This window comes from Pleurodeles waltl, chromosome 8 (assembly GCF_031143425.1).
Source record: "Pleurodeles waltl isolate 20211129_DDA chromosome 8, aPleWal1.hap1.20221129, whole genome shotgun sequence".
Classification (NCBI taxonomy): Eukaryota; Metazoa; Chordata; class Amphibia; order Caudata; family Salamandridae; genus Pleurodeles; species Pleurodeles waltl.
The window spans coordinates 49,980,139-50,004,899 of record NC_090447.1 but is presented as its reverse complement, the minus strand read 5'-3'; the positions used below and the strand labels follow the sequence as shown (position 1 = coordinate 50,004,899).

The 24,761-nt window shown below is 45.3% G+C and overlaps 1 protein-coding gene across 2 annotated transcripts in view; it reads right to left on the bottom strand.

The window, feature by feature from the left end:
- Positions 1-1,320: 1,320 nt before the first annotated feature.
- Positions 1,321-24,761, bottom strand: part of FHIP1B (FHF complex subunit HOOK interacting protein 1B) — a 355,560-nt gene continuing 332,119 nt past the window's right edge. For both annotated transcript variants that reach the window (XM_069203674.1, XM_069203676.1), the window contains exon 13: positions 1,321-13,805. In XM_069203674.1, coding sequence (XP_069059775.1) covers positions 13,510-13,805 — 296 coding nt within the window. In that variant the 3' untranslated portion in view covers positions 1,321-13,509. The remainder of the gene's footprint in view (positions 13,806-24,761) is intronic.

Genomic DNA, 24,761 nt, shown 5'->3' with positions numbered 1-24,761 from the left:
CAGGCCCTGTAACTGGTCACAAAGTGTCAGGTGGTATCAGCTGCTGCTGGTAACAGAAGTGGAACCCCTGACAGCTCCATGGGGTCTAAAGGTGTGCCAGAGGGAACAAGGAAATGAACCAAAGAGTTAAAGCGTTGAAGCATGGTCTCCTTGAAGACCATCATCTGTTGCGGGGTCGAAGGAGGCCTGGAGAACTTGGGCGCACCTAGAGCAGCTGACAAATCTGTCCTGAAACTAGGGAATTCCAAGGGCTGCGGTGTTCCTCTTCACAACTTGTGCCTTCTCTTTTGAAATCGAGTGGTAGGATACGGTCGAGACCTGCTTAATCGTTTTGTGTTTGTGTTAAGATTTTGCCTTTGACATACCTGAGGACATCCAGCAGGAAGTGGGTTGTTTGTGGAAACTGCCTCATGACCTCACTTCCCAGTCCTGAATCGCCTTCGGGTACATAAAGGTAAACTTACTGCATGACTTAAGAATGTTGACCGGGGACCAGACACCGAAGACACACCTCATGCATGTGAGCGAAATCTGTTTCCTAAATTTAGGCACGGTATGAAGCCTCTATTTTTGGAAGAGACCTAAATGGCTAGCACACTGTCTAATACGTTTTGGGAATTGTTGGAAGACTAACAAAAATTGGGAGTGGAGCTCTCGATCCATGTCAGAAAAGAAAACTTTGAAAAGTACAAAAGTGTCCATAGCAGAGAGGGTCATGAAAAAGCTGTTCTTGTTACCAGAGGTAAAAGAAAAATACACCAGGCAAACAGCTGAGAAGGGAAGATGAAGAGACGCATCTGGGAGATGAATGCTCTCAGAAATAAAACAAGTATTGGTATGGTCAACAGGTCTGGTCTTTGAACGGAATTACCCAAGGCTCTGGCTTTGCAAATTCTCTTTGGTGGGACTGTTCGGCATCAGCGAAAAGAAAAAATTGTGTTTGCAGATGTAAAATATCATTGGGAACCGCACCCTCCACAGCATAATGAGGCATAGTGTACTTGTATTATCACACATGCACACATATGCATCATGACACTACCACAGGCACAGCGTCACCACGCATGCGCCCCGTTCCTTAAGTGTCAAGGAAAGAGCAAAAACTCCCATATCAGGAGACTGATAAAAGGGAAAAAAAATTGTGACAGTAATATTTTACTGTTTGACACTTTCATTACACTAAATATTTCCATTGCCTTGTCAAAAGTGTCCTTGTTCTTGTTGTGGAACTTTTTATAAGGTTACTGTGTTATGAACTGTGATACATGACTGTGGGTAAAGTGGAACACAACAAACAAAGGAAATGTGAGGCGTGATAAATAGTTTCCACATCACAATTTATTTTGAGAAATTAAGTGTGATTTTTCTTTAACCTGAATTAAAACTTTATTTTATGCCAAACACAGATTGCTTTCTAAAAATCTTTTTTTTTCTTATGCAAATACACAACATAACTCAATAAATATCCCAGTGGGGCGTTTACCACAATGCACTGCTACCTAAAGCGTGAACCAGAGACTAGGGCAGCAAGGCCAAGAGTAGCCACTGTGGGTAGCACCCTGCGTGCCATCAGTGCATTAAGTGTCCTGTGGACATGTGATTCTTACTGGTCACGAACATCGAAGATCTGATGCCCCGGAGACTGTGCATGCTCTACATGTGTAACCTACCTGAACCCAGCCCAGGAACGCAGGGCGGTGATCTGTGACATGAAGGGACGAGGACATCTATAGAGTATCAGAGTTGGCACACATATTGTCACCGTCTCCAAGACAATTCGGCCTTGTGGCCAAGTTCAAATTATGGCTCGGCTAGCTTACTCATGGTCATGAAACAGCAATTTTGAAGTATTATTAACAATCATTTCCACTTAGCCCAGTTTACATCCTCCCTGGGGACTAGGAAAGCGTCAGAAATTCTCAAATAATTAATCAATGGTTAATGAACAAACAAAGGAGCTGATAAAAAAAGAACAAATTTCACTTGCTAGAGATCTAGTTCCTCAGCCCCAGTCTACAAAACATCTTGAAATCTTCAAACATAGGGCCTGATTTATTTAGAGTTTGGCAGACAGGTTACTCTGTCACAAACGTGACGGATATCCCCATCCGCCATATTATGATTCCCATAGGATATAATGGGATCGTAAGTCGGCGGATGAGATATCTGTCACGTTTGTGACAGAGTAATACCATTTGCCGAACTCTAAATCTGGCCCATAATCATTATTCTTCAAACAATCTGAGACTTCTGGCTTTGCACTTCCCGCATCAGTGTTTAGTATCTTTAAAAAGGCTCTAAACCTGCCTTGTAAAAATCTGTACGAGTTTAATGCAACTTTCTTCAGCTATAATCCTATTTGCACCCAAGCTCATCCACTTATCCTGCACGTGGAAAGACTGCATAAGAATGGTGGCACTACACATGTACAACAACTTGTGAAAACTCCATCCATCCAACTGTACTATTAAACTGGGGTAAACATGGAAAAATATGTCCGGCTTCTAAAAACTTGTCTATTGCGAAGGGTAAAGGGGCAGCAAAATTCTTTGACGCAGGGGTAGAAACAGAAGTAAAAATAATTTACTCACAAATTAAGTCAGCTTTACACAACTATGCACTACCTGACATGCTGCACTCTACAATTATTACAAGTCTGTCGAACACAGGGCACCAGTCCCGCATACATTCACACAAATGTGCAGTCTCTTTCAAGTTATTGCATATATTAGTAAAATTTTAACATTAAAATTTATACATTTAAAACAACCCATATGAGTTTACAAAGACAGGAGAACAAAAGGGCATTTTTGCCATCTTTAAAGTATTTAACCATGGATGAGCCACCACACCAGCCTACATTTAATACGGGGGTGCAGAGTCTAAACTGCTGTAAAAACCCACACCGACAATGCAGTGAAGATTGTGATTTTAGAAGAAGGTGGCACACAGGAGCAACAAAGCATTTTTTAAAACCATTACAAAACCTCCACATCAGTGGTTCCCAACCTGTGGTCCGGGGACACCTGGGGGTCCGCGAAGCCTCCTCAGGGGGTCCGCGGCTGGTTAGAAAATTAAATAATATTAACAGATTAGGTCCCCAGCTTCCAGTAATGACTCAGTGGGGGGGGTCCCCCGATTCAAATAATGATTCAGTGGGGGTCCCCGGGTTCCAGAAACAATCAAATGGGGGTCCCCAGAAGTCAAAAGGTTGGGAACCACTGCTCTACATTGTTACCTGCATTGAAGGCCAGGGGACATCACACATATATTAAAGAAACAGTTCAGAATATGTCTTAAACAGGTTGACAGTGTGCATACAGTATTAATAGTTTTCAAGGAGGGGATCTTTCCAAGATTCATAACTTGGATTCATTTCCTGCAGCTGGACTGGACCTTGGAAATGCCACAAAACATATACAGCCTTTTTAAACACTATTCCTACTTTCCACCTTTTACTAGGAATGTGTAAAGAGAGAAACAACAGAAAAACACACTCGAGGGAAGCATCAAAAGGCTGCATGTCAGCAGGGGCAGCGAGACAGCCTTCAGGCATCCATTCTATATTAGTTTTTTCTCCAGATTGAAAAGAACAAGGCTCCGGAGCACTCATTTAGTGTTCATTCTTTTTAAATTCCAGGTATATCCATTTTCACTCATTAAGGGACTTGTACATGTCTTTTGCTTTTCCAAATATCTTTCAGAGTAAAACGTGCCGTTTCTGGTCTTCCTTGAGTTAAAATGTGGTCATTCAAATACTGGAGCTAGTGGGATAGTAAACATCAGGTGAGAACATACATAATTTGAAAACAAAACCAAGAGCAGGGGAGAGGCAAGTGAAGTACTCTCCGTCACAGCATTCCAACCCCTCCAGCCCTCCTTAACCATCCACCCAAGTTAGGTCTTCTAGCTGTGAAACCAGGACTTACAGAGAGTGCAGCCTCAACATCTCTTGCTAAGGGCCACTTGTGCCTTCTGCTGATGCTGCTGTCTGTGGTGTCTATGATCACTCCACGCTTTAGAGGAGCAGTCAGACCAGGGCCGGACAGGGCCCTTGACTCCACCGGGCATTTCCCCAGTGGGCTGAAGCCCTCAGAGGACGGGTTTGAAGGCCCATGGCCGCTCCTGGTGCCTCTGTCACTTTCCCCAGGTCCCTGAGGTTAACTGCAGCAGGCACATGGAGGCGTCAAAGACCGGGAGAGAGTGATGAGGGAGAAGAAAGAGCGGGAAGGACAGAGAAAGAATAAAATAGTGCCAGTGTGCGAAGGGAGCGGGATGGTTTGAGCATTTTTACCAGGACAGCTTCTGGTTCCCCAGCCCGGCCCTGAGACAAATGAATCTGCATCCTCATTGCCTGTTTTCAATGCAGAGAGATTCAGTCTTAAGGAAATCATTACAGCCTAGGAAGTCCTACAGGATGAGAATCAAGCTAGCCTCTCCTATGAAGATGACATGAGAATAATGAGGAGTACGGTGCTGATGAGGACAATTTACCCATTGAGAACACATTAAATGATGATCATAAGAATTTGGAGGAAGCACCTCAAGAATATCCCCCCAACACACATGAGAATGTCTAAAGACATTCTTATTTGGTAATATGATGAATATCACAGCAAGGGAGCATTTCAGGCCACATGTATTTTTTCCCAATTTCTCCCAATTGATACTCTTGAGATGGCAGTGGTCCAGTACAAGGACTGTTTGAGCGAATCAGTTCAGTATTTCTGGCCTCTGCTGGGACTAAGATTGTGTACGATGGTGGAGCGAAAATACAAGGCGTCTGATTTACACCTTCCTCTGAGGCTGTCCCCAAGTTCATGTTATGACAGGTTCAGCAATGTCTAAACGATATCCTGGATAGAGGGGGGTAGTGACCCATCCGGACATGATGAGCAAGAGCCTGGATGTCCTTGGAAAGAGGTGCCCTGACATTTTGAGGTGGCTTGTGTCAGAGCAAATGTTACAAAATGGAGACTTTTTTATTCAACACCTACTTTAGGATAGAAAAGTTAAGGGTCTAAGCTTCTCTAAATTAAGGGCAGACAATCTCAATAATCTCATACGTGCTACAATGGATATTGCTGATGTCTCATTGTAGCAGGTGGCCTGTGGTGTACTCCTTTTTAGACAAGCGTGGTCCAGGCCATGATGATCTATTTAAACACTCCTGACACTTTCTGTTTGGCATGCAAGCTTCAGAAGACGCAAGGCGGCCAATTCTGGATCTATGGGTTCCCATTAGGATTTGTACAAAGAAAAGAATTATAGAAAAGTGCAACTACAGTCGGTTATAACTGTTCTCAATCTGGAAGACTTTCTGCTCATGACAGATCTTCAAGAAATTTACTTTCATTTATCAATATTTAGATCTCACCACAGATATCTTCCCTTTCATGGTGGGAGGTTCCCACTACCAATCCAAAGCTCTTCTTTCCAGCCTGAAATTGGCTCTGACGGTGTTTTGCGTTGCTGGTGGCTCATCTTCACCAACAAGAGAGTCACACCCTCCATGCTTTTGACCTCTAGCTGCTAGAAGCCTCCTAGAAAAGGGACTCCAATCAGGCTCTTTACTGTACAGTCTTTCTGCTGCTCTCCCAGGGAGAAGTCGACTCTGACCACATCTACCAGAGTACAGTTTCCAGGAGCTATTTTGCATACCAGCTGGATTACTTTCCTCCTGCCCATGGAGAGATGCTATTCATTCCACATGAACATTTTTGAGATCAAGTTGAACCCATATCCTCTGATCAGAAAAGATGACCATCTTTTGGGGCCTAATAATATCTTGCATCTTCCCGATGTTCGTCTGTACATGCATCCTTTGCAGACGTGCACGTAATCTATAGGGGTCCATTTCAAATCATCAGGACTATGGGATGAACCTATCTTCACATGTGCTCCTGTCCATGTATTGATTAATGGATGGATTCAAAGAGATCCTAAGGAAGAGATCTTCGCACCAAGTTCCTGGTTACAGTGAGTGTAGATGTGTCACTAAAAGGTCTAGCCTGGGGGTACGTTGGAGGGGGGATCTCTTAGTCCAGATCCTTTGATCTCTGAAGGCCTTTCATGTTAGGATGCAGGGAAAAGAAATGGTGGACTAAATGGGCAACAACATGCTTTAAGTTGTTTGCCAGCAGTGGAGGAAAAACATTAGGAAAGCCCAAGATCTAGGTTAATGGACCATCCCGCAGGATGTGAGGCTCTCAATTCATAACACTGCATGTGTGTTTAACAACAAATACTCAGAGCATGTAATTCCCAGGACAGCATGAGTAAGAGGGTCATCTAGATGTTGCTCATTTTCTACTCAGCTCCTGGGAAGAAACTCTTACATACATGCTTGTTGCCAAAACAAGCATTTGCAATGCAGTGGGTCTCACAGTTGCTCAAGTTAGAGCCATTAGCGTTGTAAATCCCTAACTGGACTTTTCTTACCACATGAATTAAAATAGAAAAGTAAAACAGTTGACAGAAGCGAGCCGAATCAAAGGGCCACAGCCGCCTTAAGCGTGAGTGCAAGAGTTATTGGCCCCCTGCGCGAATATCTAGAAAGAATCGTGGCTGGGATGAAAGGCAAACTGAAAGCGGAGGAAAGGCCATCACACCCTGTAACAGGAAGTGATGTAAGGCAAACCCAACCCAGAGGAGGGGCCATCACACCTGTAACAGGAGGATGTGTGACAGTGTGAAGACCAACAGAAATGTTTACTTAGTTAAAGCACTTGGGGAGGGAACTCAGCACAGAAAAGGAGGGCTATTTCACAAAATGCACCAATAAAAATGAAGCATTTAAGACAAGAACAACAAATAATGAATAGCAAGAGTGGGCGTGGTTAGAAGCCCACAGAGAGATTACAACAGGCCAGAGCGCTTGTGCGCTTGACCCTAAAAACGGTTTAGGCATTGAGGCTAGTAGTTTAAGGACGCGTGCCAATACTGTTTTGAAAGACTGGTTCAGAGCATAATTATACGCTAACCTGAACCCTATATGCCATTAATACCAATGTTTCTGAGGAAGTTATGATGCACAAAGGTTTTTCAATGCACCCAACTGGGCAAGGTAGATTAGACTCTTCAACGAACGTCAGATGCAGCCTACATCACAGTATCCTTCAGATGGGATTTGCTGTTCAGGTGAAAATGGAGAGTTAAACACCACAAGCAGACCTCAACTCATTCTGATGACATGGCTCCTGAAATTCTCTAGAATATACATCTGAATTTGCCTAAAGAATGTATGCAATACCCTAAACGAAGCTTGCCCCCACACCCACTGGGGTACTTTATTTCAAGAAGGTTTTCCATATAGTGTATTTTGCATCGCCGTAATTGTTCAATCGGTCAGGCGATTTAGGCTTTTTAGAAAGGCTCAAATTAATTTTGCTCACCGGGACTAGATGGTTTTACCAATCAGCTCTACAAAGTATTCAAATTGAACCTGAGCCAAGGCTTACTTCAAACGTAACATACTAAAATTGCTTTCAAATGTTTTCCAGACAGCTTTAAATTGCTTACTCTCATTGATATTCTCAAACATGGTAGATATAAACTACATGGGAAGAGTTAGAGACCAGTCTCACTAGATTTTAACTAAGATATGGACAGAGAGGCTTAACGGAGAAACCAGAAGCATTGTTAATAAAGACCAATATGGATATATTTCTAAAAGATACAGGAAAAAATAACATTATGTGCTGCTCCAGGGACAAGGAAACACAGCGTGTACTTCTAAGACTGATAGAGAGAAGGTGTTACACAATACAGAACTGGCCTTTCTTTGAAAAACACCAGACTATGAACTTTGGAGACAACTTCAGAAATGCAGTATCTACTCTACATCAAGGAGCACAGCTACAACAGGTACAAATGGACTTTTTACTGAACAGATGATATTTTGTAAGAACAAAACATGGGTGCTCTATTTCACTGGTGTTGTTAACTTGGCTATTGAATCTCTAGCAACAGCTATTTCTAAGAAGAAAAAAGATTGAAGAAGAATTTAACAATAACAGAGACAGAGGTATAGCTCTATGGTGATGACATGCCACTCTACCGTGTCTGATGAATGGCATCAATAACTATGGTAAACTTTCAGATTATAAACAATCAGGAACAATCTAATGCTTCTTTGTTACCGAGGAACACTTTCAGAGGCTAAGTGGAATAATTCTGGTACTTGTAAAAGTAAGATAGCTTTTAGGATCCTGACGGCTACAACACAAATAGCTGAACTAAACTGAGACACAATGATCGAACAACAGATACATTGAATTAAAATGCCAGTATGTCCAAGGTCCTTATATAGTTTGAGTAATCAGCAATAGCATATATGATATGCCCTCTACATATAAACAAGTAGAAAAACGTTTTTGACATCTACTTGGAGTAAAGGTACCAGAAGAAAAGAAATTACTGAAATACTGCAGATTCCTACATCTAAAGGAGATTTGGATTGCCATGGTTGAAATAATATGCACAAACTTTTATACTGCAATGGCTTAAGTCATCAATTGATATAGATTTCTTAGAAATACCTCACTTGGTACATATACAAACCCAGTGGGGAGACAACCAAGGCATTATGTTCTCAGTCTGCTCAAAACAAGAAGTAGAACAGGTTAATGTGAGGTGTCTCCTAAATATTACGAGATATCTGGCGAGGACACTGGCTAGGAAGTTTGACATAAATCTAGACATCTGTACATTTGCTTTTATACAGGGTATCCCACAAGTAAAATAGAATAGCTGGTGCTACAGTAGAAGAAATGGAAAAGTGCCTCCATCTACATTACTCAACAGATATGGAGTGACAGGCCGTGGCGCCTTTTGAGGCAATAATTAGAGACAAGAAACAAGATGGCAGAAAAGTGAAAATAACTGAACACTGTTTGCACGGAATAGCATCTCCAGCGATTGTCACAGATGCCCTGAATAGCCTGCTCAATAATGGTTATGCAAAGAGGGAAATATGGACAGGTAACCAACTATCTATGAAAAACTGCTTCTACACCAAGACTCAGACCAATTACTTGAACAAAGCGGACATGACCGGACTCAGGAGACTGAGGATGAGGTTTTGCATGATTCAGAGCCCAAATGCAAATCTTACCTGTGTGTCATGGGATCTGACCTGAAACTGTGGCTAATCCAACACACAGTCACCTGGTGATTGTTCACGACTGCAAAATTACAAGTGGCAGAGGTGAATACCTGCTGGAGATGAGGCGTGGATAAAATCAAGTTCAATGTATCTTTTAATGTATTGCCCAAAAGCAAACTGTACATGGGTGGGTGTAAATGAGAGAATAAATCTGGATGTCAGATATGAATTTGGCATTAATACTGGGATGTTGTTGCCTAACAACATCCCAAAAGTGGAGAACTTTCGTTAAGGGAAAATAATTTGGGTCTTTAAAGCATTGATGATCAGTAAGAGATTCTGGAAAATTAAAATTACACTGGATATATACTGCTGGGTACAAAGAATGATGAACTTAGCCGCTATGGAAAATATATGTTTTGCAAGTACAAAGGCCAGACAATCAATTATGAATATATATGAAAAAGATTTCCTGTATGTATGCTTTATGTTATATACTATACAATGAATGCTTCAATCTCATCCCTATAACTTTACCCCAGCTCCTATTTAATACAACATTAATTTGATATTGTGGTTCACTGACATTTATGCAGATTCTCTGAAAACATGAATAAAAAAAAAAAAGTTGTACGGCAAGAGTAAAGACGAATGTGCATTATTTTAAAGCTTGGCGAATGGGATACTTTGTCAAAAACACAGTGGATATTCTTTCTGCTAAATTACAAGTGCACGGAAGCCTACGACACTTATAATGAGGCAGCTGGGATATCTACCTCACTTAAGATGAGGTATCCCGTCCATAAGCTCTTAATAAGACCCTCAGTTTTCCAGACTGACTAGGATTGGAGGCCATTTACTAAGCAACCCCTCTCTGGGTGGATTGTGGGATACATTCAGCTGTCCCTCTCTAAGCAGGCTAGTTCTGGAGTACCCAAGGCTCTCCAGGAGTACAGGAGAGAGCCTTTTTTGCAATGTGCCTATTCATGAGACATGCAAAGCAGCACCTATGAGGACTATACTTGCTTGTTGTGCTCATTACTGCTCATATTTGGAAGGTACTACTGGTGACCAAGTCACTCTTGCATCGACCGCAAACCTTTGTTCCCCAAACCGAATCATTCCTATACCCTTCCACATCCACTGATACTGCTCGGGACTTCATTCTAATGCTTTGAATCTGGCAACGACCCCTCGCTGGAGAGCGAAAATTGATTTAACTGAAACAATAGTTCTCTGGGTAAGGATCTTTCCCAGATGCCTAACCGACCAGCCATTCTTCCTGGCCCTCTCATCCTCTCCTCATTAGATGCTTCTTTGATTGGTTTACTTTCAGATAAGTAAAGGAAATACAGTGGCTGCATGAGGAGCCCTAAGTAGGCCCCACTGGCTAGAGACACCCAGTTTTTCAATGCTTCATTTTGGAGCACTATTTTGATTTTGCATGTTTTGAAATGATGCATTCCCAGGAAAAAGAAAAAGTGAGAAAATGACTTAAAACATACAGATATAGCGTTTGTGGTGTTTCCGTGGCCCGGCTGAGTAGCAGGAGTAGTACATTTATGAATGTGGGTTGGATCCCTCGCTGGATAACTACTGTTACAGGTGAGTTTTTCATCTTTAGAACCTCAATACATTGCACTCACACATTAAACCCGCCTAAAGTTGCTTGTTCGGGTAAAATACCCTCATCTACGTACAGAGACGAGATGTGACGAGCAAGAGCAGCATGGCTATGGGGAAGATGAAAGTATTTTCAGGGACCTTCTGAAATTCCGTCAGGTGTACCACTTCACTGAATTGTCAAAGGTGGTTGTCAATTTCGTTGTGACAGCTGTCTGTGAAAATAACATGTCATTTAGATTTTCCTCTTGTTGCTACAAATAACTACATACCTAAACAAGCAATTTAACATTCAATTATTTCATCAGTGTCCTGAGCAGACCTGCTGGACTCTTGTAACTCAGTGCACAGAACAACAGCCCCCACAGTTGAATGCTGGTAAATGTGGGGATATTTTCTTCCAAAAGAACATGCTTTAGGCGCAGTACAGAGTGTGAAACAGAGGTCTCAGAGTGACTGTTCAAAAACAATGTCCAATGAGAATGTAATTCACCAAGGCATTAGCTGGCTCTTTTGAGTAGCTAACTGTTTTATATTTCACACTGCACTATGTGATTCCATTAGAGTTTTATCTCCCAGAATGGTATTTCAAGGCACACTTAACACAAAACTCCTTGAAGGAACAAAATGGTAGTTTGAACGTGGTGAATGAAAAGATCCTCTTTATATTTTGAGGCCTATTGGTTTTATACCAAATGTAGCTCTCCGTATGTACTCTACTGTACTGAACCTAAGGCAAAATATTTAACACTGACACAGAGTACCTTTGATGAAGACATTCTCAAACTGTGTCTTTAGAGACTGCAGACATCGGGTGACAGCTCAAATACCAAATTGATGTCATCTGCAGCATGATGTCCTGGGGCTTCTATGAATTTATTGAGGTGTAACATAATAAAAAAGGAGAGGGTAAATGGGTAAAGCTTGAGGGACGCTATGCTACAAATGATATTGCTTGGATCTAAAAAGGGGTGAAGAGCTTGGGTCATTACCAAGAAGGCAATCCATTGTAGGACAGTATTTGAAAGCAGAAGTCTTGGAGTAGGGCCACTGTGTGTTAGGTAGGTGGGAAGGGCAAATAGATACTTCCTCCTCTGTAAGGATGCATTCAGCTTACATCAAACATATGGAGTCATTATGTATCCAAGTGTGTCCCAACTAAGATTATACTATCACACTGAGATGGAAATTGTAAAAACAGTTACAGATAACAACAAATGGATTGTGTAGGGGGAACTTTTGTGTACAACAACCGGCTCTTGACAACAATGAAGTGACAATGTACTACTTAGACTTAGCATACATTTTCTGGAACGAGCTGAGAGAAATTGGAAGGGAAAAAGAAGAACACACTTGGCCAATTCAAACAATGGAGTAGGACCCTGCAGGCTGAAGGCAGGAGAATATATGATGTGAACATACATTTTGCAATGTGACCCTATGTGCATAAGAGGTCTGTCTGTAAGATAGTGGTCGGACAGTTTCCATGGTTACTGGGTGTCGCTCTCTGCCCTGGAGGGGTGCTTAAATCCATTCTACTGACCAGCCGGGCCGGACAGATTTATAAAGTATATCTATGTACATATGAAATCATTTACAAATGCAACAACAAGGAATAGCATGTTCTTCATAAAACATTCATTCTTAAATAAATTATAAAATTTCCCCTCCCATCCGCATTCATCATAAAATGTTTGGGTGCAGGTCCAAATGTCTATCTACACACAAGAAGTGTAAAATGCAAAGCCCTGCTGTAGTGTTTTCCAGTTGTTAAAAAAAAGCCATGAGCACAGAGGCCCACTGATATTTGGGGTTTGCATGGCAGCTGAGCGCTGTGGGGTTTTCTAAGCTCACCCTAGTTTGGTGAAGGAAAGAACTGCATTTTCTTCGCACAGAGCTAGAAGGAATACTCAATGCAATATGTCTCTTGAGAAACGAAGATGGCAAATTGGTGGGCGTGTGAGGCAATCTGTGGCTTCCCACAGTGCCACCCGCATAAGAAATGCACATTCAGTGGTAGAAGAGAGTCATTTGTACTAACAAAGACCTCCACCACCTCCACCAATGACGACCTTTCTTTTTGAAAGCACACTTGCTGATAAATTCATGATCTTCCCACAATGGTCCAGAAAAGGGAGGCAAAAGATGGTGCCAGAGTAGATATGTTTGCGGACATTGCTGTAGGTAGTTTGCAGTGCTCTTGCACTACAGCGACAGACCGCTTCCATTCATTATGCAAGGGAGAAGGGCTTCTTTAAAAGTGAGCTGACAGTAGCTGACGTCCCGGGCTTGCCTCTCTCCGCTTTCCCTACTTGTGTTACCACAAAAATGAGGAAACAGGGCAAAGGTCAGTTCCAATGTCTCCTGTCGTCCAACAGAGTTACTTTTTCAACAAACATAATGCAAAACCAAGGGACCTATTTTACACTTACACAAGTAGGATCTCTCGGTTTGTCACTGTGCTATGGACAAACCCAAGATGTGGTGATTGGTGGCAAGTCACTCTTCTGTGTGAGAAGGTCACCTCTTGAGGACAATGAAGGCATGGTGACGGCAAGGCTGCGCGCTCAAGTGCTTCCCGCCGGATCAGAAAGGCATGAAGTAACCACAGGCTCTGTGCTCTCAGCCCTCCTAAATGGACCATGACTTTTCCCTGGACGGTCAATGTATACTCGAACGCCACTCGGTCGCTGAACAGTCACTACCCCACGGAACGCAGTAGAAACAACCAGGAGGCTGTAGGCTCCTGTGCTTTTATGCACTCAGTTCTACTCAGATAGTCACTCCTCCATTGATTCCAGCAGAAACGGTGACGTCACTGCATGCTCCTGTGCAATGGCTGCCAGCTCCTTCAGGAACTCGACGAAAATGACTGCACAGTACACTGCATTCTTCACCCTCAGTGCCTCATTCTGTTTCTCAGCCGAACTCTTAAAGATAGACGTTCCAGAGAGGGCATGCAAAACCTGCCCTTCCCTCATGTGCTGGAAAGCAAGTTGGGCAGCCTGGCGCGCTTTAGTCGGGCTGCTGGTATGGCGCAAGATGAGCTCTCCAATGGATGGCTTCCGACTTTTAACTGCAGGACACAAAAGATAAATAAAAAATTTTTACAGTCTTAACTTGGCACTCAGAGCAAATAAATTACAACAGTCATCCACAAAGCATATGCCCAGAGCCACAAATGATACGGCCTTTGTAAAAAGCGTATGACTGTTTGATGCATTTATCTGGGTGAATCAGGTAAGATGCCCTGGTCCAGGGCATTCAAGGGGACTCAAAAGGGGAGGATATAATCTTGTTCTCTATGCAAATGACATTCTGTTATACTTGGTGGACCCCTGCACTCTATTTCTGGACCTAGTAATCTAATGGTTATATATAAAGTAGGTGACATCTAGGAATAAGATATACCACTGTCTGAACAACTTTGTGATAAACTGGGTTGTTGGTTGAGTAGGCTGTTAACCCTACCCAAGCAAAAGCCACAGTCCTTTTTAGTGTAAACCACTAAAGTCACTAAAATAACCTGTGCTTAACCCTCTGGTAGCTTGACACACAGCAATCAGGCTTAACTTAGAGGAAATATGTAAAGTATTTATGCAGCACACAAACAGTAATAAAGTGACAACACACCACAAGACAAATCCCATACCAACTTAGAAAAATAGAGTACATTTTAACCCCTTCTGTGCCCAGGACGTAATGGTTACGTCCTGAGGCACAGTGCTGCTGTGCCCAGGACGTAACCATTACGTCCTGTGCACAGAGCCCAGAGGGAGCGCTCTCGCTCCCTCTGTGGGGTCCCTCCCCACCCCCCCAAGTCAGGGATGGAAGGGGAAGCCCTTCCCCTCCCACCCCCGACCCCCCCAACCCCCCCTGTGACGTCAGCGCTGATTAGTCACACTCTGCTTCCAGCGCGATTGAAAAAGAAATGCTTTTGCATTTCTTTTTCAATCCCATGGGGGAGGCCCCGAGAGGCTTCAAAGGGAAGGAAATGTATTTCCTTCCCTTTGAAGTCTCTCACAGGTTTCAAAAGCCGGATTGCTTGCAATCCGGCTTTTGAAACCCCACTAGACACCAGGGATTTTTTTTTCTTTTCTTGAAATTGGCAAAAGGGAGCGACCCCTTGGGCAAGGGTCGCTCCCAGGGGGGCATTTTTTTAGGAAGGCCTTTTCTGCCCCCCCTGGGGGCAGATTGGCCTATTATTAGGCCGATCTGGCCCCAGGGGGGGCAGAAACCTCTAGGCACCAGGGACCTTTTTTTTTTGTGATGAATTCTTTTTTTTTAGGTGGGGAGCGATCCCTTAGGCAAGGGTCGCTCCCCTACGGGGCAATATATATTTAGGCCATTTCTGCCCCCCTTGGGGGCAGATTGGCCTATTTTGATAAGGCCAATCTGCCCCCAAGGGGGGCAGAAACCATTAGACACCAGGGAGTTTGTTTTTGCGCGCGAATGTCACGCAACAAAGCGACCCCTTTGGCAAGGGTCGCTCCCAGGGGGGGCAATTTTTTGGGAAGGCCTTTTCTGCCCCCCCTGGGGGCAGATCGGCCTATTATTAGGCCGATCTGCCCCCAGGGGGGGAAGAAACCTCTAGGCGCCAGGGCAAATTTTTTTTTTGTGTATTTTTTTTTTTTAGAGATGGGGAGCGACCCATCAGGCAAGGGTCGCTCCCCTGGGGGGCAAATTGTATTTAGACCATTCCTGCCCCCCTGGGGGCAGATTGGCCGATTTTAGGTCAATCTGCCCCCAAGGGGGCAGAAACCACTAGGCACCGGGGATTTGTTTTTTGGCACCAATGTCACGCAGGGGGAGCGACCCCGTAGGCAAGGGTCGCTCCCGGGGGGGGGGGGGGGGTGGGGGTTGGGGGGGCAAATTTATTTTAGGCCATTTCTGCCCCCCCGGGGGACAGATCGGCCTATTATTAGGCCGAACTGCCCCCCGGGGGGGGGGGCAGAACACTCTAGGCGCCAGGGCAATTTTTTTTTTGTGTGTTTTTTTTTTTGTTGTTTCTTTTTTTAGAGATGGGGAGCGACCCATCAGGCAAGGGTCGCTCCCCTGGGGGGGCAAATTGTATTTAGACCATTTCTGCCCCCCTGGGGGCAGATTGGCCAATTTTAGGTCAATCTGCCCCCAAGGGGGCAGAAACCACTAGGCACCGGGGATTTGTTTTTTGGCGCCAATGTCACGCAGGGGGAGCGACCCCGTAGGCAAGGGTCGCTCCGGGGGGGGGGGGGGGGGGGGGGGGTGGGGGGGGTTGGGGGATCAAATTTATTTTAGGCCATTTCTGCCCCCCGGGGGACAGATCGGCCTATTATTAGGCCGAACTGCCCCGGGGGGGGGGGGGATTGGGCAGAACACTCTAGGCACCAGGGCAATTTTTTTTTTGTGTTTTTTTTTTTGTTGTTGTTTCTTTTTTTAGAGATGGGGAGCGACCCATCAGGCAAAAGTCGCTCCCCTGGGGGACAAATTGTATTTAGGCCATTTCTGCCCCCCTTGGGGGCAGATTGGCTGAGTTTAGGTCAACCTGCCCCCAAGGGGGCAGAAACCACTAGGCACCGGGGATTTGTTTTTTGGCGCCAATGTCACGCAGGGGGAGCGACCCCGTAGGCAAGGGTCGCTCCCGGGGGGGGAGGGGTGTTGGGGGGGCAAATTTATTTTAGCCCATTTCTGCCCCCCCGGGGGGCAGAAACCTCTAGGCGCCAGGGGAATTTTTCTTTTTTTTCTTTGTTTTTTTTTTTTTTTTTTTAGAGATGGGGAGCGACCCATCAGGCAAAAGTCGCTCCCCTGGGGGACAAATTGTATTTAGGCCATTTCTGCCCCCCTTGGGGACAGATTGGCTGAGTTTAGGTCAACCTGCCCCCAAGGGGGCAGAAACCACTAGGCACTGGGGATTTGTTTTTTGGTGCTAATGTCACGCAGGGGGAGCGACCCCGTAGGCAAGGGTCGCTCCCGGCTGGGGAGGGTGGGGGTTGGGGGGGCAAATTTATTTTAGGGCATTTCTGCCCCCCCCCCCTGGGGCCGGCTGAGCTACAGGCCAAACACCACAGGTAGGCACCTTGCAAAAAACACCTCTGTTTTGTGTGAAAAAATATGTTGTGTCCACGTTGTGTTTTGGGCCATTTCCTTTTGTGGGCGCTAGGCCTACCCACAGAAGTGATGTACCATTTTTATCGAGAGACTTAGGGGAACGCTGGGTGGAAGGAAATTTGTGGCTCCTCTCAGATTCCAGAACTTTCTGTCACCGAAATGAGAGGAAAAAGTGTTTTTTGGGCCAAATTTTGATGTTTGCAAAGGATTCTGGGTAACAGAACCTGGTCAGAGCCCCGCAAGTCACCCCATCTTGGATTCCCCTGGGTTTCTAGTTTTCAAAAATGCACTGGTTTGCTAGGTTTCCTCAGGTGTCGGCTGAGCTACAGGCCAAAATCCACAGGTAGGCACTGCTTTTTATAAAAAAATGTGATGTGTCCACGTTGTGTTTTGGGCCCTTTCCTTTCGTGGGCGCTAGTCCTACCCACACAAGTGAGGTATCATTTTTATCGGGAGACTTGGGGGAACGCTGGGTAGAAGGAAATTTGTGGCTCCTCTCAGATTCCAGAACTTTCTGCCACAGAAATGTGAGTAACGTGTATTTTTAGCCAAATTTTGAGGTTTGCAAAGGATTCTGGGTAACAGAACCTGGTCCCAGCCCCGCAAGTCACCCCTCCTTGGATTCCCCTAGGTCTCTAGTTTTCAGAAATGTACAGGTTTGGTAGGTTTCCCGAGGTGGCGGCTGAGCTAGAGGCCAAAATCTCCAGGTAGTCACTTTGCTAAAAACAGCTCTGTTTTCTGTGATGTGTCCACGTTGTGTTTTGGGGCATATCCTGTCGCGGGCGCTAGGCCTACCCACACAAGTGAGGTATCATTTTTATCGGGAGACGTGGGGGAACGCTGGGTGGAAGGAAATTTGTGGCTCCTCTCAGATTCCAGAACTTTCTGCCACAGAAATGTGAGGAACATGTGTTTTTTTAGCCAAATTTTGAGGTTTGCAAAGGATTCTGGGTAACAGAACCTGGTCCGAGCCACACAAGTCACCCCTCCTTGAATTCCCCTAGGTCTCTAGTTTTCAGAAATGCACAGGTTTGGTAGGTTTTCCTAGGTGCCGGCTGAGCTAGAGGCCAAAATCTACAGGTAGTCACTTTGCTAAAAACAGCTCTGTTTTCTGTGATATGTCCACGTTGTGTTTTGGGGCATATCCTGTCGCGGGCGCTAGGCCTACCCACACAAGTGAGGTATCATTTTTATCGGGAGACGTGGGGGAACGCTGGGTGGAAGGAAATTTGTGGCTCCTCTCAGATTCCAGAACTTTCTGCCACAGAAATGTGAGGAACATGTGTTTTTTTAGCCAAATTTTGAGGTTTGCAAAGGATTCTGGGTAACAGAACCTGGTCCGAGCCCCGCAAGTCACCCCTCCTTGGATTCCCCTAGGTCTCTAGTTTTCAGAAATGCACAGGTTTCGTAGGTTTCCCTAGGTGGCGGCTGAGCTAGAGGCCAAAATCTACAGGTAGTCACTTTGCTAAAAACAGCTCTGTTTTCTGTGATATGTCCACGTTGTGTTTTGGGGCATATCCTGTCGCGGGCGCTAGGCCTACCCACACAAGTGAGGTATCATTTTTATCGGGAGACGTGGGGGAACGCTGGGTGGAAGGAAATTTGTGGCTCCTCTCAGATTCCAGAACTTTCTGCCACAGAAATGTGAGGAACATGTGTTTTTTTAGCCAAATTTTGAGGTTTGCAAAGGATTCTGGGTAACAGAACCTGGTCCGAGCCCCGCAAGTCACCCCTCCTTGGATTCCCCTAGGTCTCTAGTTTTCAGAAATGCACAGGTTTGGTAGGTTTCCCTAGGTGCCGGCTGAGCTAGAGGCCAAAATCTACAGGTAGGCACTTCGCAAAAAACACCTCTGTTTTTTTCCAAAATTTAGGATGTGTCCACGTTGCGCTTTGGGGTGTTTCCTGTCGCCGGCGCTAGGCCTACCCACGCAAGTGAGGTATCATTTTTATCGGGAGACTTGGGGGAACGCTGGGTAGAAGGAAATTTGTGGCTCCTCTCAGATTCCAGAACTTTCTGCCACAGAAATGTGAGTAACATGTGTATTTTTAGCCAAATTTTGAGGTTTGCAAAGGATTCTGGGTAACAGAACCTGGTCCGAGCCCCGCAAGTCACCCCTCCTTGGATTCCCCTAGGTCTCTAGTTTTCAGATATGCACAGGTTTGGTAGGTTTCCCTAGGTGCCGGCTGAGCTAGAGGCCAAAATCTACAGGTAGTCACTTTGCTAAAAACAGCTCTGTTTTCTGTGATATGTCCACGTTGTGTTTTGGGGCATATCCTGTTGCGGGCGCTAGGCCTACCCACACAAGTGAGGTATCATTTTTATCGGGAGACGTGGGGGAACGCTGGGTGGAAGGAAATTTGTGGCTCCTCTCAGATTCCAGAACTTTCTGCCACAGAAATGTGAGGAACATGTGTTTTTTTAACCAAATTTTGAGGTTTGCAAAGGATTCTGGGTAACAGAACCTGGTCCGAGCCCCGCAAGTCACCCCTCCTTAGATTCCCCTAGGTCTCCAGTTTTCAGAAATGCACAGGTTTGGTAGGTTTCCCTAGGTGGCGGCTGAGCTAGAGGCCAAAATCTACAGGTAGTCACTTTGCTAAAAACAGCTGTTTTCTGTGATATGTCCACGTTGTGTTTTGGGGCATATCCTGTCGCGGGCGCTAGGCCTAACCACACAAGTGAGGTATCATTTTTATCGGGAGACGTGGGGGAACGCTGGGTGGAAGGAAATTTGTGGCTCCTCTCAGATTCCAGAACTTTCTGCCACAGAAATGTGAGGAACATGTGTTTTTTTAGCCAAATTTTGAGATTTGCAAAGGATTCTGGGTAACAGAACCTGGTCCGAGCCCCGCAAGTCACCCCTCCTTGGATTCCCCTAGGTCTCTAGTTTTCAGAAATGCACAGGTTTGGTAGGTTTTCCTAGGTGCCGGCTGAGCTAGAGGCCAAAATCTACAGGTAGTCACTTTGCTAAAAACAGCTCTGTTTTCTGTGATATGTCCACGTTGTGTTTTGGGGCATATCCTGTCGCGGGCGCTAGGCCTACCCACACAAGTGAGGTATCATTTTTATCGGGAGACGTGGGGGAACGCTGGGTGGAAGGAAATTTGTGGCTCCTCTCAGATTCCAGAACTTTCTGCCACAGAAATGTGAGGAACATGTGTTTTTTTAGCCAAATTTTGAGGTTTGCAAAGGATTCTGGGTAACAGAACCTGGTCCGAGCCCCGCAAGTCACCCCTCCTTGGATTCCCCTAGGTCTCTAGTTTTCAGAAATGCACAGGTTTCGTAGGTTTCCCTAGGTGGCGGCTGAGCTAGAGGCCAAAATCTACAGGTAGTCACTTTGCTAAAAACAGCTCTGTTTTCTGTGATATGTCCACGTTGTGTTTTGGGGCATATCCTGTCGCGGGCGCTAGGCCTACCCACACAAGTGAGGTATCATTTTTATCGGGAGACGTGGGGGAACGCTGGGTGGAAGGAAATTTGTGGCTCCTCTCAGATTCCAGAACTTTCTGCCACAGAAATGTGAGGAACATGTGTTTTTTTAGCCAAATTTTGAGGTTTGCAAAGGATTCTGGGTAACAGAACCTGGTCCGAGCCCCGCAAGTCACCCCTCCTTGGATTCCCCTAGGTCTCTAGTTTTCAGAAATGCACAGGTTTGGTAGGTTTCCCTAGGTGCCGGCTGAGCTAGAGGCCAAAATCTACAGGTAGGCACTTCGCAAAAAACACCTCTGTTTTTTTCCAAAATTTAGGATGTGTCCACGTTGCGCTTTGGGGTGTTTCCTGTCGCCGGCGCTAGGCCTACCCACGCAAGTGAGGTATCATTTTTATCGGGAGACTTGGGGGAACGCTGGGTAGAAGGAAATTTGTGGCTCCTCTCAGATTCCAGAACTTTCTGCCACAGAAATGTGAGTAACATGTGTATTTTTAGCCAAATTTTGAGGTTTGCAAAGGATTCTGGGTAACAGAACCTGGTCCGAGCCCCGCAAGTCACCCCTCCTTGGATTCCCCTAGGTCTCTAGTTTTCAGATATGCACAGGTTTGGTAGGTTTCCCTAGGTGCCGGCTGAGCTAGAGGCCAAAATCTACAGGTAGTCACTTTGCTAAAAACAGCTCTGTTTTCTGTGATATGTCCACGTTGTGTTTTGGGGCATATCCTGTTGCGGGCGCTAGGCCTACCCACACAAGTGAGGTATCATTTTTATCGGGAGACGTGGGGGAACGCTGGGTGGAAGGAAATTTGTGGCTCCTCTCAGATTCCAGAACTTTCTGCCACAGAAATGTGAGGAACATGTGTTTTTTTAACCAAATTTTGAGGTTTGCAAAGGATTCTGGGTAACAGAACCTGGTCCGAGCCCCGCAAGTCACCCCTCCTTAGATTCCCCTAGGTCTCCAGTTTTCAGAAATGCACAGGTTTGGTAGGTTTCCCTAGGTGGCGGCTGAGCTAGAGGCCAAAATCTACAGGTAGTCACTTTGCTAAAAACAGCTGTTTTCTGTGATATGTCCACGTTGTGTTTTGGGGCATATCCTGTCGCGGGCGCTAGGCCTAACCACACAAGTGAGGTATCATTTTTATCGGGAGACGTGGGGGAACGCTGGGTGGAAGGAAATTTGTGGCTCCTCTCAGATTCCAGAACTTTCTGCCACAGAAATGTGAGGAACATGTGTTTTTTTAGCCAAATTTTGAGATTTGCAAAGGATTCTGGGTAACAGAACCTGGTCCGAGCCCCGCAAGTCACCCCTCCTTGGATTCCCCTAGGTCTCTAGTTTTCAGAAATGCACAGGTTTGGTAGGTTTCCCTAGGTGGCGGCTGAGCTAGAGGCCAAAATCTACAGGTAGTCACTTTGCTAAAACAGCTCTGTTTTCTGTGATATGTCCACGTTGTGTTTTGGGGCATATCCTGTCGCGGGCGCTAGGCCTACCCACACAAGTGAGGTATCATTTTTATCGGGAGACGTGGGGGAACGCTGGGTGGAAGGAAATTTGTGGCTCCTCTCAGATTCCAGAACTTTCTGCCACAGAAATGTGAGGAACATGTGTTTTTTTAGCCAAATTTTGAGGTTTGCAAAGGATTCTGGGTAACAGAACCTGGTCCGAGCCCCGCAAGTCACCCCTCCTTGGATTCCCCTAGGTCTCTAGTTTTCAGAAATGCACAGGTTTGGTAGGTTTCCCTAGGTGGCGGCTGAGCTAGAGGCCAAAATCTACAGGTAGTCACTTTGCTAAAAACAGCTCTGTTTTCTGTGATATGTCCACGTTGTGTTTTGGGGCATATCCTGTCGCGGGTGCTAGGCCTACCCACACAAGTGAGGTATCATTTTTATCGGGAGACGTGGGGGAACGCTGGGTGGAAGGAAATTTGTGGCTCCTCTCAGATTCCAGAACTTTCTGCCACAGAAATGTGAGGAACATGTGTTTTTTTAGCCAAATTTTGAGGTTTGCAAAGGATTCTGGGTAACAGAACCTGGTCCGAGCCACACAAGTCACCCCTCCTTGGATTCCCCTAGGTCTCTAGTTTTCAGAAATGCACAGGTTTGGTAGGTTTCCCTAGGTGGCGGCTGAGCTAGAGGCCAAAATCTACAGGTAGTCACTTTGCTAAAAACAGCTCTGTTTTCTGTGATGTGTCCACGTTGTGTTTTGGGGCATATCCTGTCGCGGGTGCTAGGCCTACCCACACAAGTGAGGTACCATTTTTATCGGAAGACTTGGGGGAACATAGATTAGCAAAACAAGTACTATTGCCCCTTGTCTTTCTCTACATTTTTTCCTTCCAAATATAGGAGTGTGTGTAAAAAAGACATCTATTTGAGAAATTCCCTGTAATTCACGTGCTACTATGGTCACCCCGGAATTCAGAGATGTGCAAATAACCACTGCTCCTCAACACCTTATCTTGTGCCCTTTTTGGAAATGCAAAGGTTTTCTTGATAGCAATTTTTTACTCCTTATATTTCAGCAAATGAATTGCTGTATACCCGGTATAGAATGAAAACGCACTGCAGGGTGCAGCTCATTTATTGGCTCTGGGTTCCTCGGGTTCTTGATGAACCTACAAACCCTATTTATCCCCGCAACCAGAGGAGTCCAGCAGACGTAACGGTATATTGCTTTCGATAATCTGACATTGCAGGGAAAAGTTACAGAGTAAAACGTAGAGAAAAATTGATGTTTTTTTCACCTCAATTTCAATATTTTTCTTTTTCAGCTGTTATTTTCTGTAGGAAACCCTTGTAGGATCTACACAAATGACCCCTTGCTGAATTCAGAATTTTGTCTACTTTTCAGAAATGTTTAGGTTTCTGGGATCCAGCATTGGTTTCATGACCATTCCTGTCACTGACTGGAAGGAGGCTCAAAGCACAAAAAATTGCACAAATGGGGTATGCCCCAGTAAAATGCCAAAATTGTGTTGAAAAATTGGGTTTTCTGATTCTGAGTCTGCCTGTTCCTGAAAGCTGGGAAGCTGCTGAGTTTAGCACTGCAAACCCTTTGTTGATGCCATTTTCAGGGGAAAAACCACAAGCCTTCTTCTGCAGCCACTTTTTCCAATTTTTTTGAAAAAAACGAAATTTTCACTGTATTTTGGCCAATTTCTTGGCCTCCTTCAGGGGAACCCACAAAGTCTGGGTACCTCTAGAATCCCTAGGATGTTGGAAAAAAAGGACGCAAATTTGGCTTGGTTAGCTTATGTGGACAAAAAGTTATGAGGGCCTAAGCGCGAACTGCCCCAAATAGGCAAAAAAAGGCCCGGCACAGGAGGGGGAAAAGGCCTGGCAGCGAAGGGGTTGATAAATTGTTTGACATCAAAACAACAAAGCTCAAATCAATAGAACCAGAGTTATGAATTGTTAACGTTTAAGGTCAAAACTAGTATTTAAAAGATCAGAGAGTCAACCATGCACATCTAGTTGTGCAAGACTGGGTCAAAGTCGAAAATTCTGGCTGACCTGATGGAGCACGGGTCAGATCCAAGAAGTGGATTAGGCCCAGTTAGCTGAGAAGGTAAGGTGCAGTGGGGGGAAGGCTGCAGGCAGTGTCCGAAGAGAAGGAGGAGCTGGACAAAGTCTGGTGAAGATTTCCACTGTTGGGTTTAGTCTCTTCTTTGGAAGTTGAAACCTCCAGCAGGATGAAGCTGCAAGCTGTAGCCAACAAGTGTTCCACAAAGCCGGATACCCCTTTTGCAAAGAACCACAGAATAAGATTTGCTGCTGCGCAGAAGAACGTAGTATGAGCTACCACAAAGTCAGGCAGACCAGTGATGCACCTGGGGCATATTGATGAGCAGGCAGGTATCAGGCTCCTCTTGGTTGTCAGAGCAGTTTTCAGCCAAAATATTTCTAGGTCCCAAGTTTTGGATTTTGGCTCTCTGGGCACATTTAGCACCACTTCCCAGGGTCCGGAACAGGGGGCGCCACCTGGAGGGCCAGGACTTACCCAACCTGGATCCAGGTGCAGGTTTCAAGATGGTTGGAGTTTTTTTTGTCCCTGAGCCTCTGATTAGGCCTGCCAACTAGCCATTGGAGTCACTCTAGCAGCCCAGGGTTCAAGCAGTGGAACACAGCTGTAGCAGCAGGGCAGGACTCTGAGGGTTCAAGTCAGGCTGCAGGCAGCACAGCAATCCTTCCAGGTGCAGCAAAGCAGTGCTCTGAAGTACACAGCAGCAGGCAGCACTCTGAGACTCCCTCCGCAAGTCCTAGGAAAAGTGCTTGGAATGTCCTGACTCCCTACCCTGGCTGCAAACACAATGGACTCGTGCGAAGTTGTTTGTGTGAAGGCAAAGTACAGCCTATTGATTTAAAAGAGGGGCTGTACCCAGCTCCGCCCCATCCTACCAGTGATGTCCTATCCAGGCACACCTAATCCCTCTATTGTGTGACTGACTAGGAGGAATACACAAGGACCAACTGCCAACTATACCCAGTCATGTGACCTAAGAAAAGGATGAAGGCAACAAATA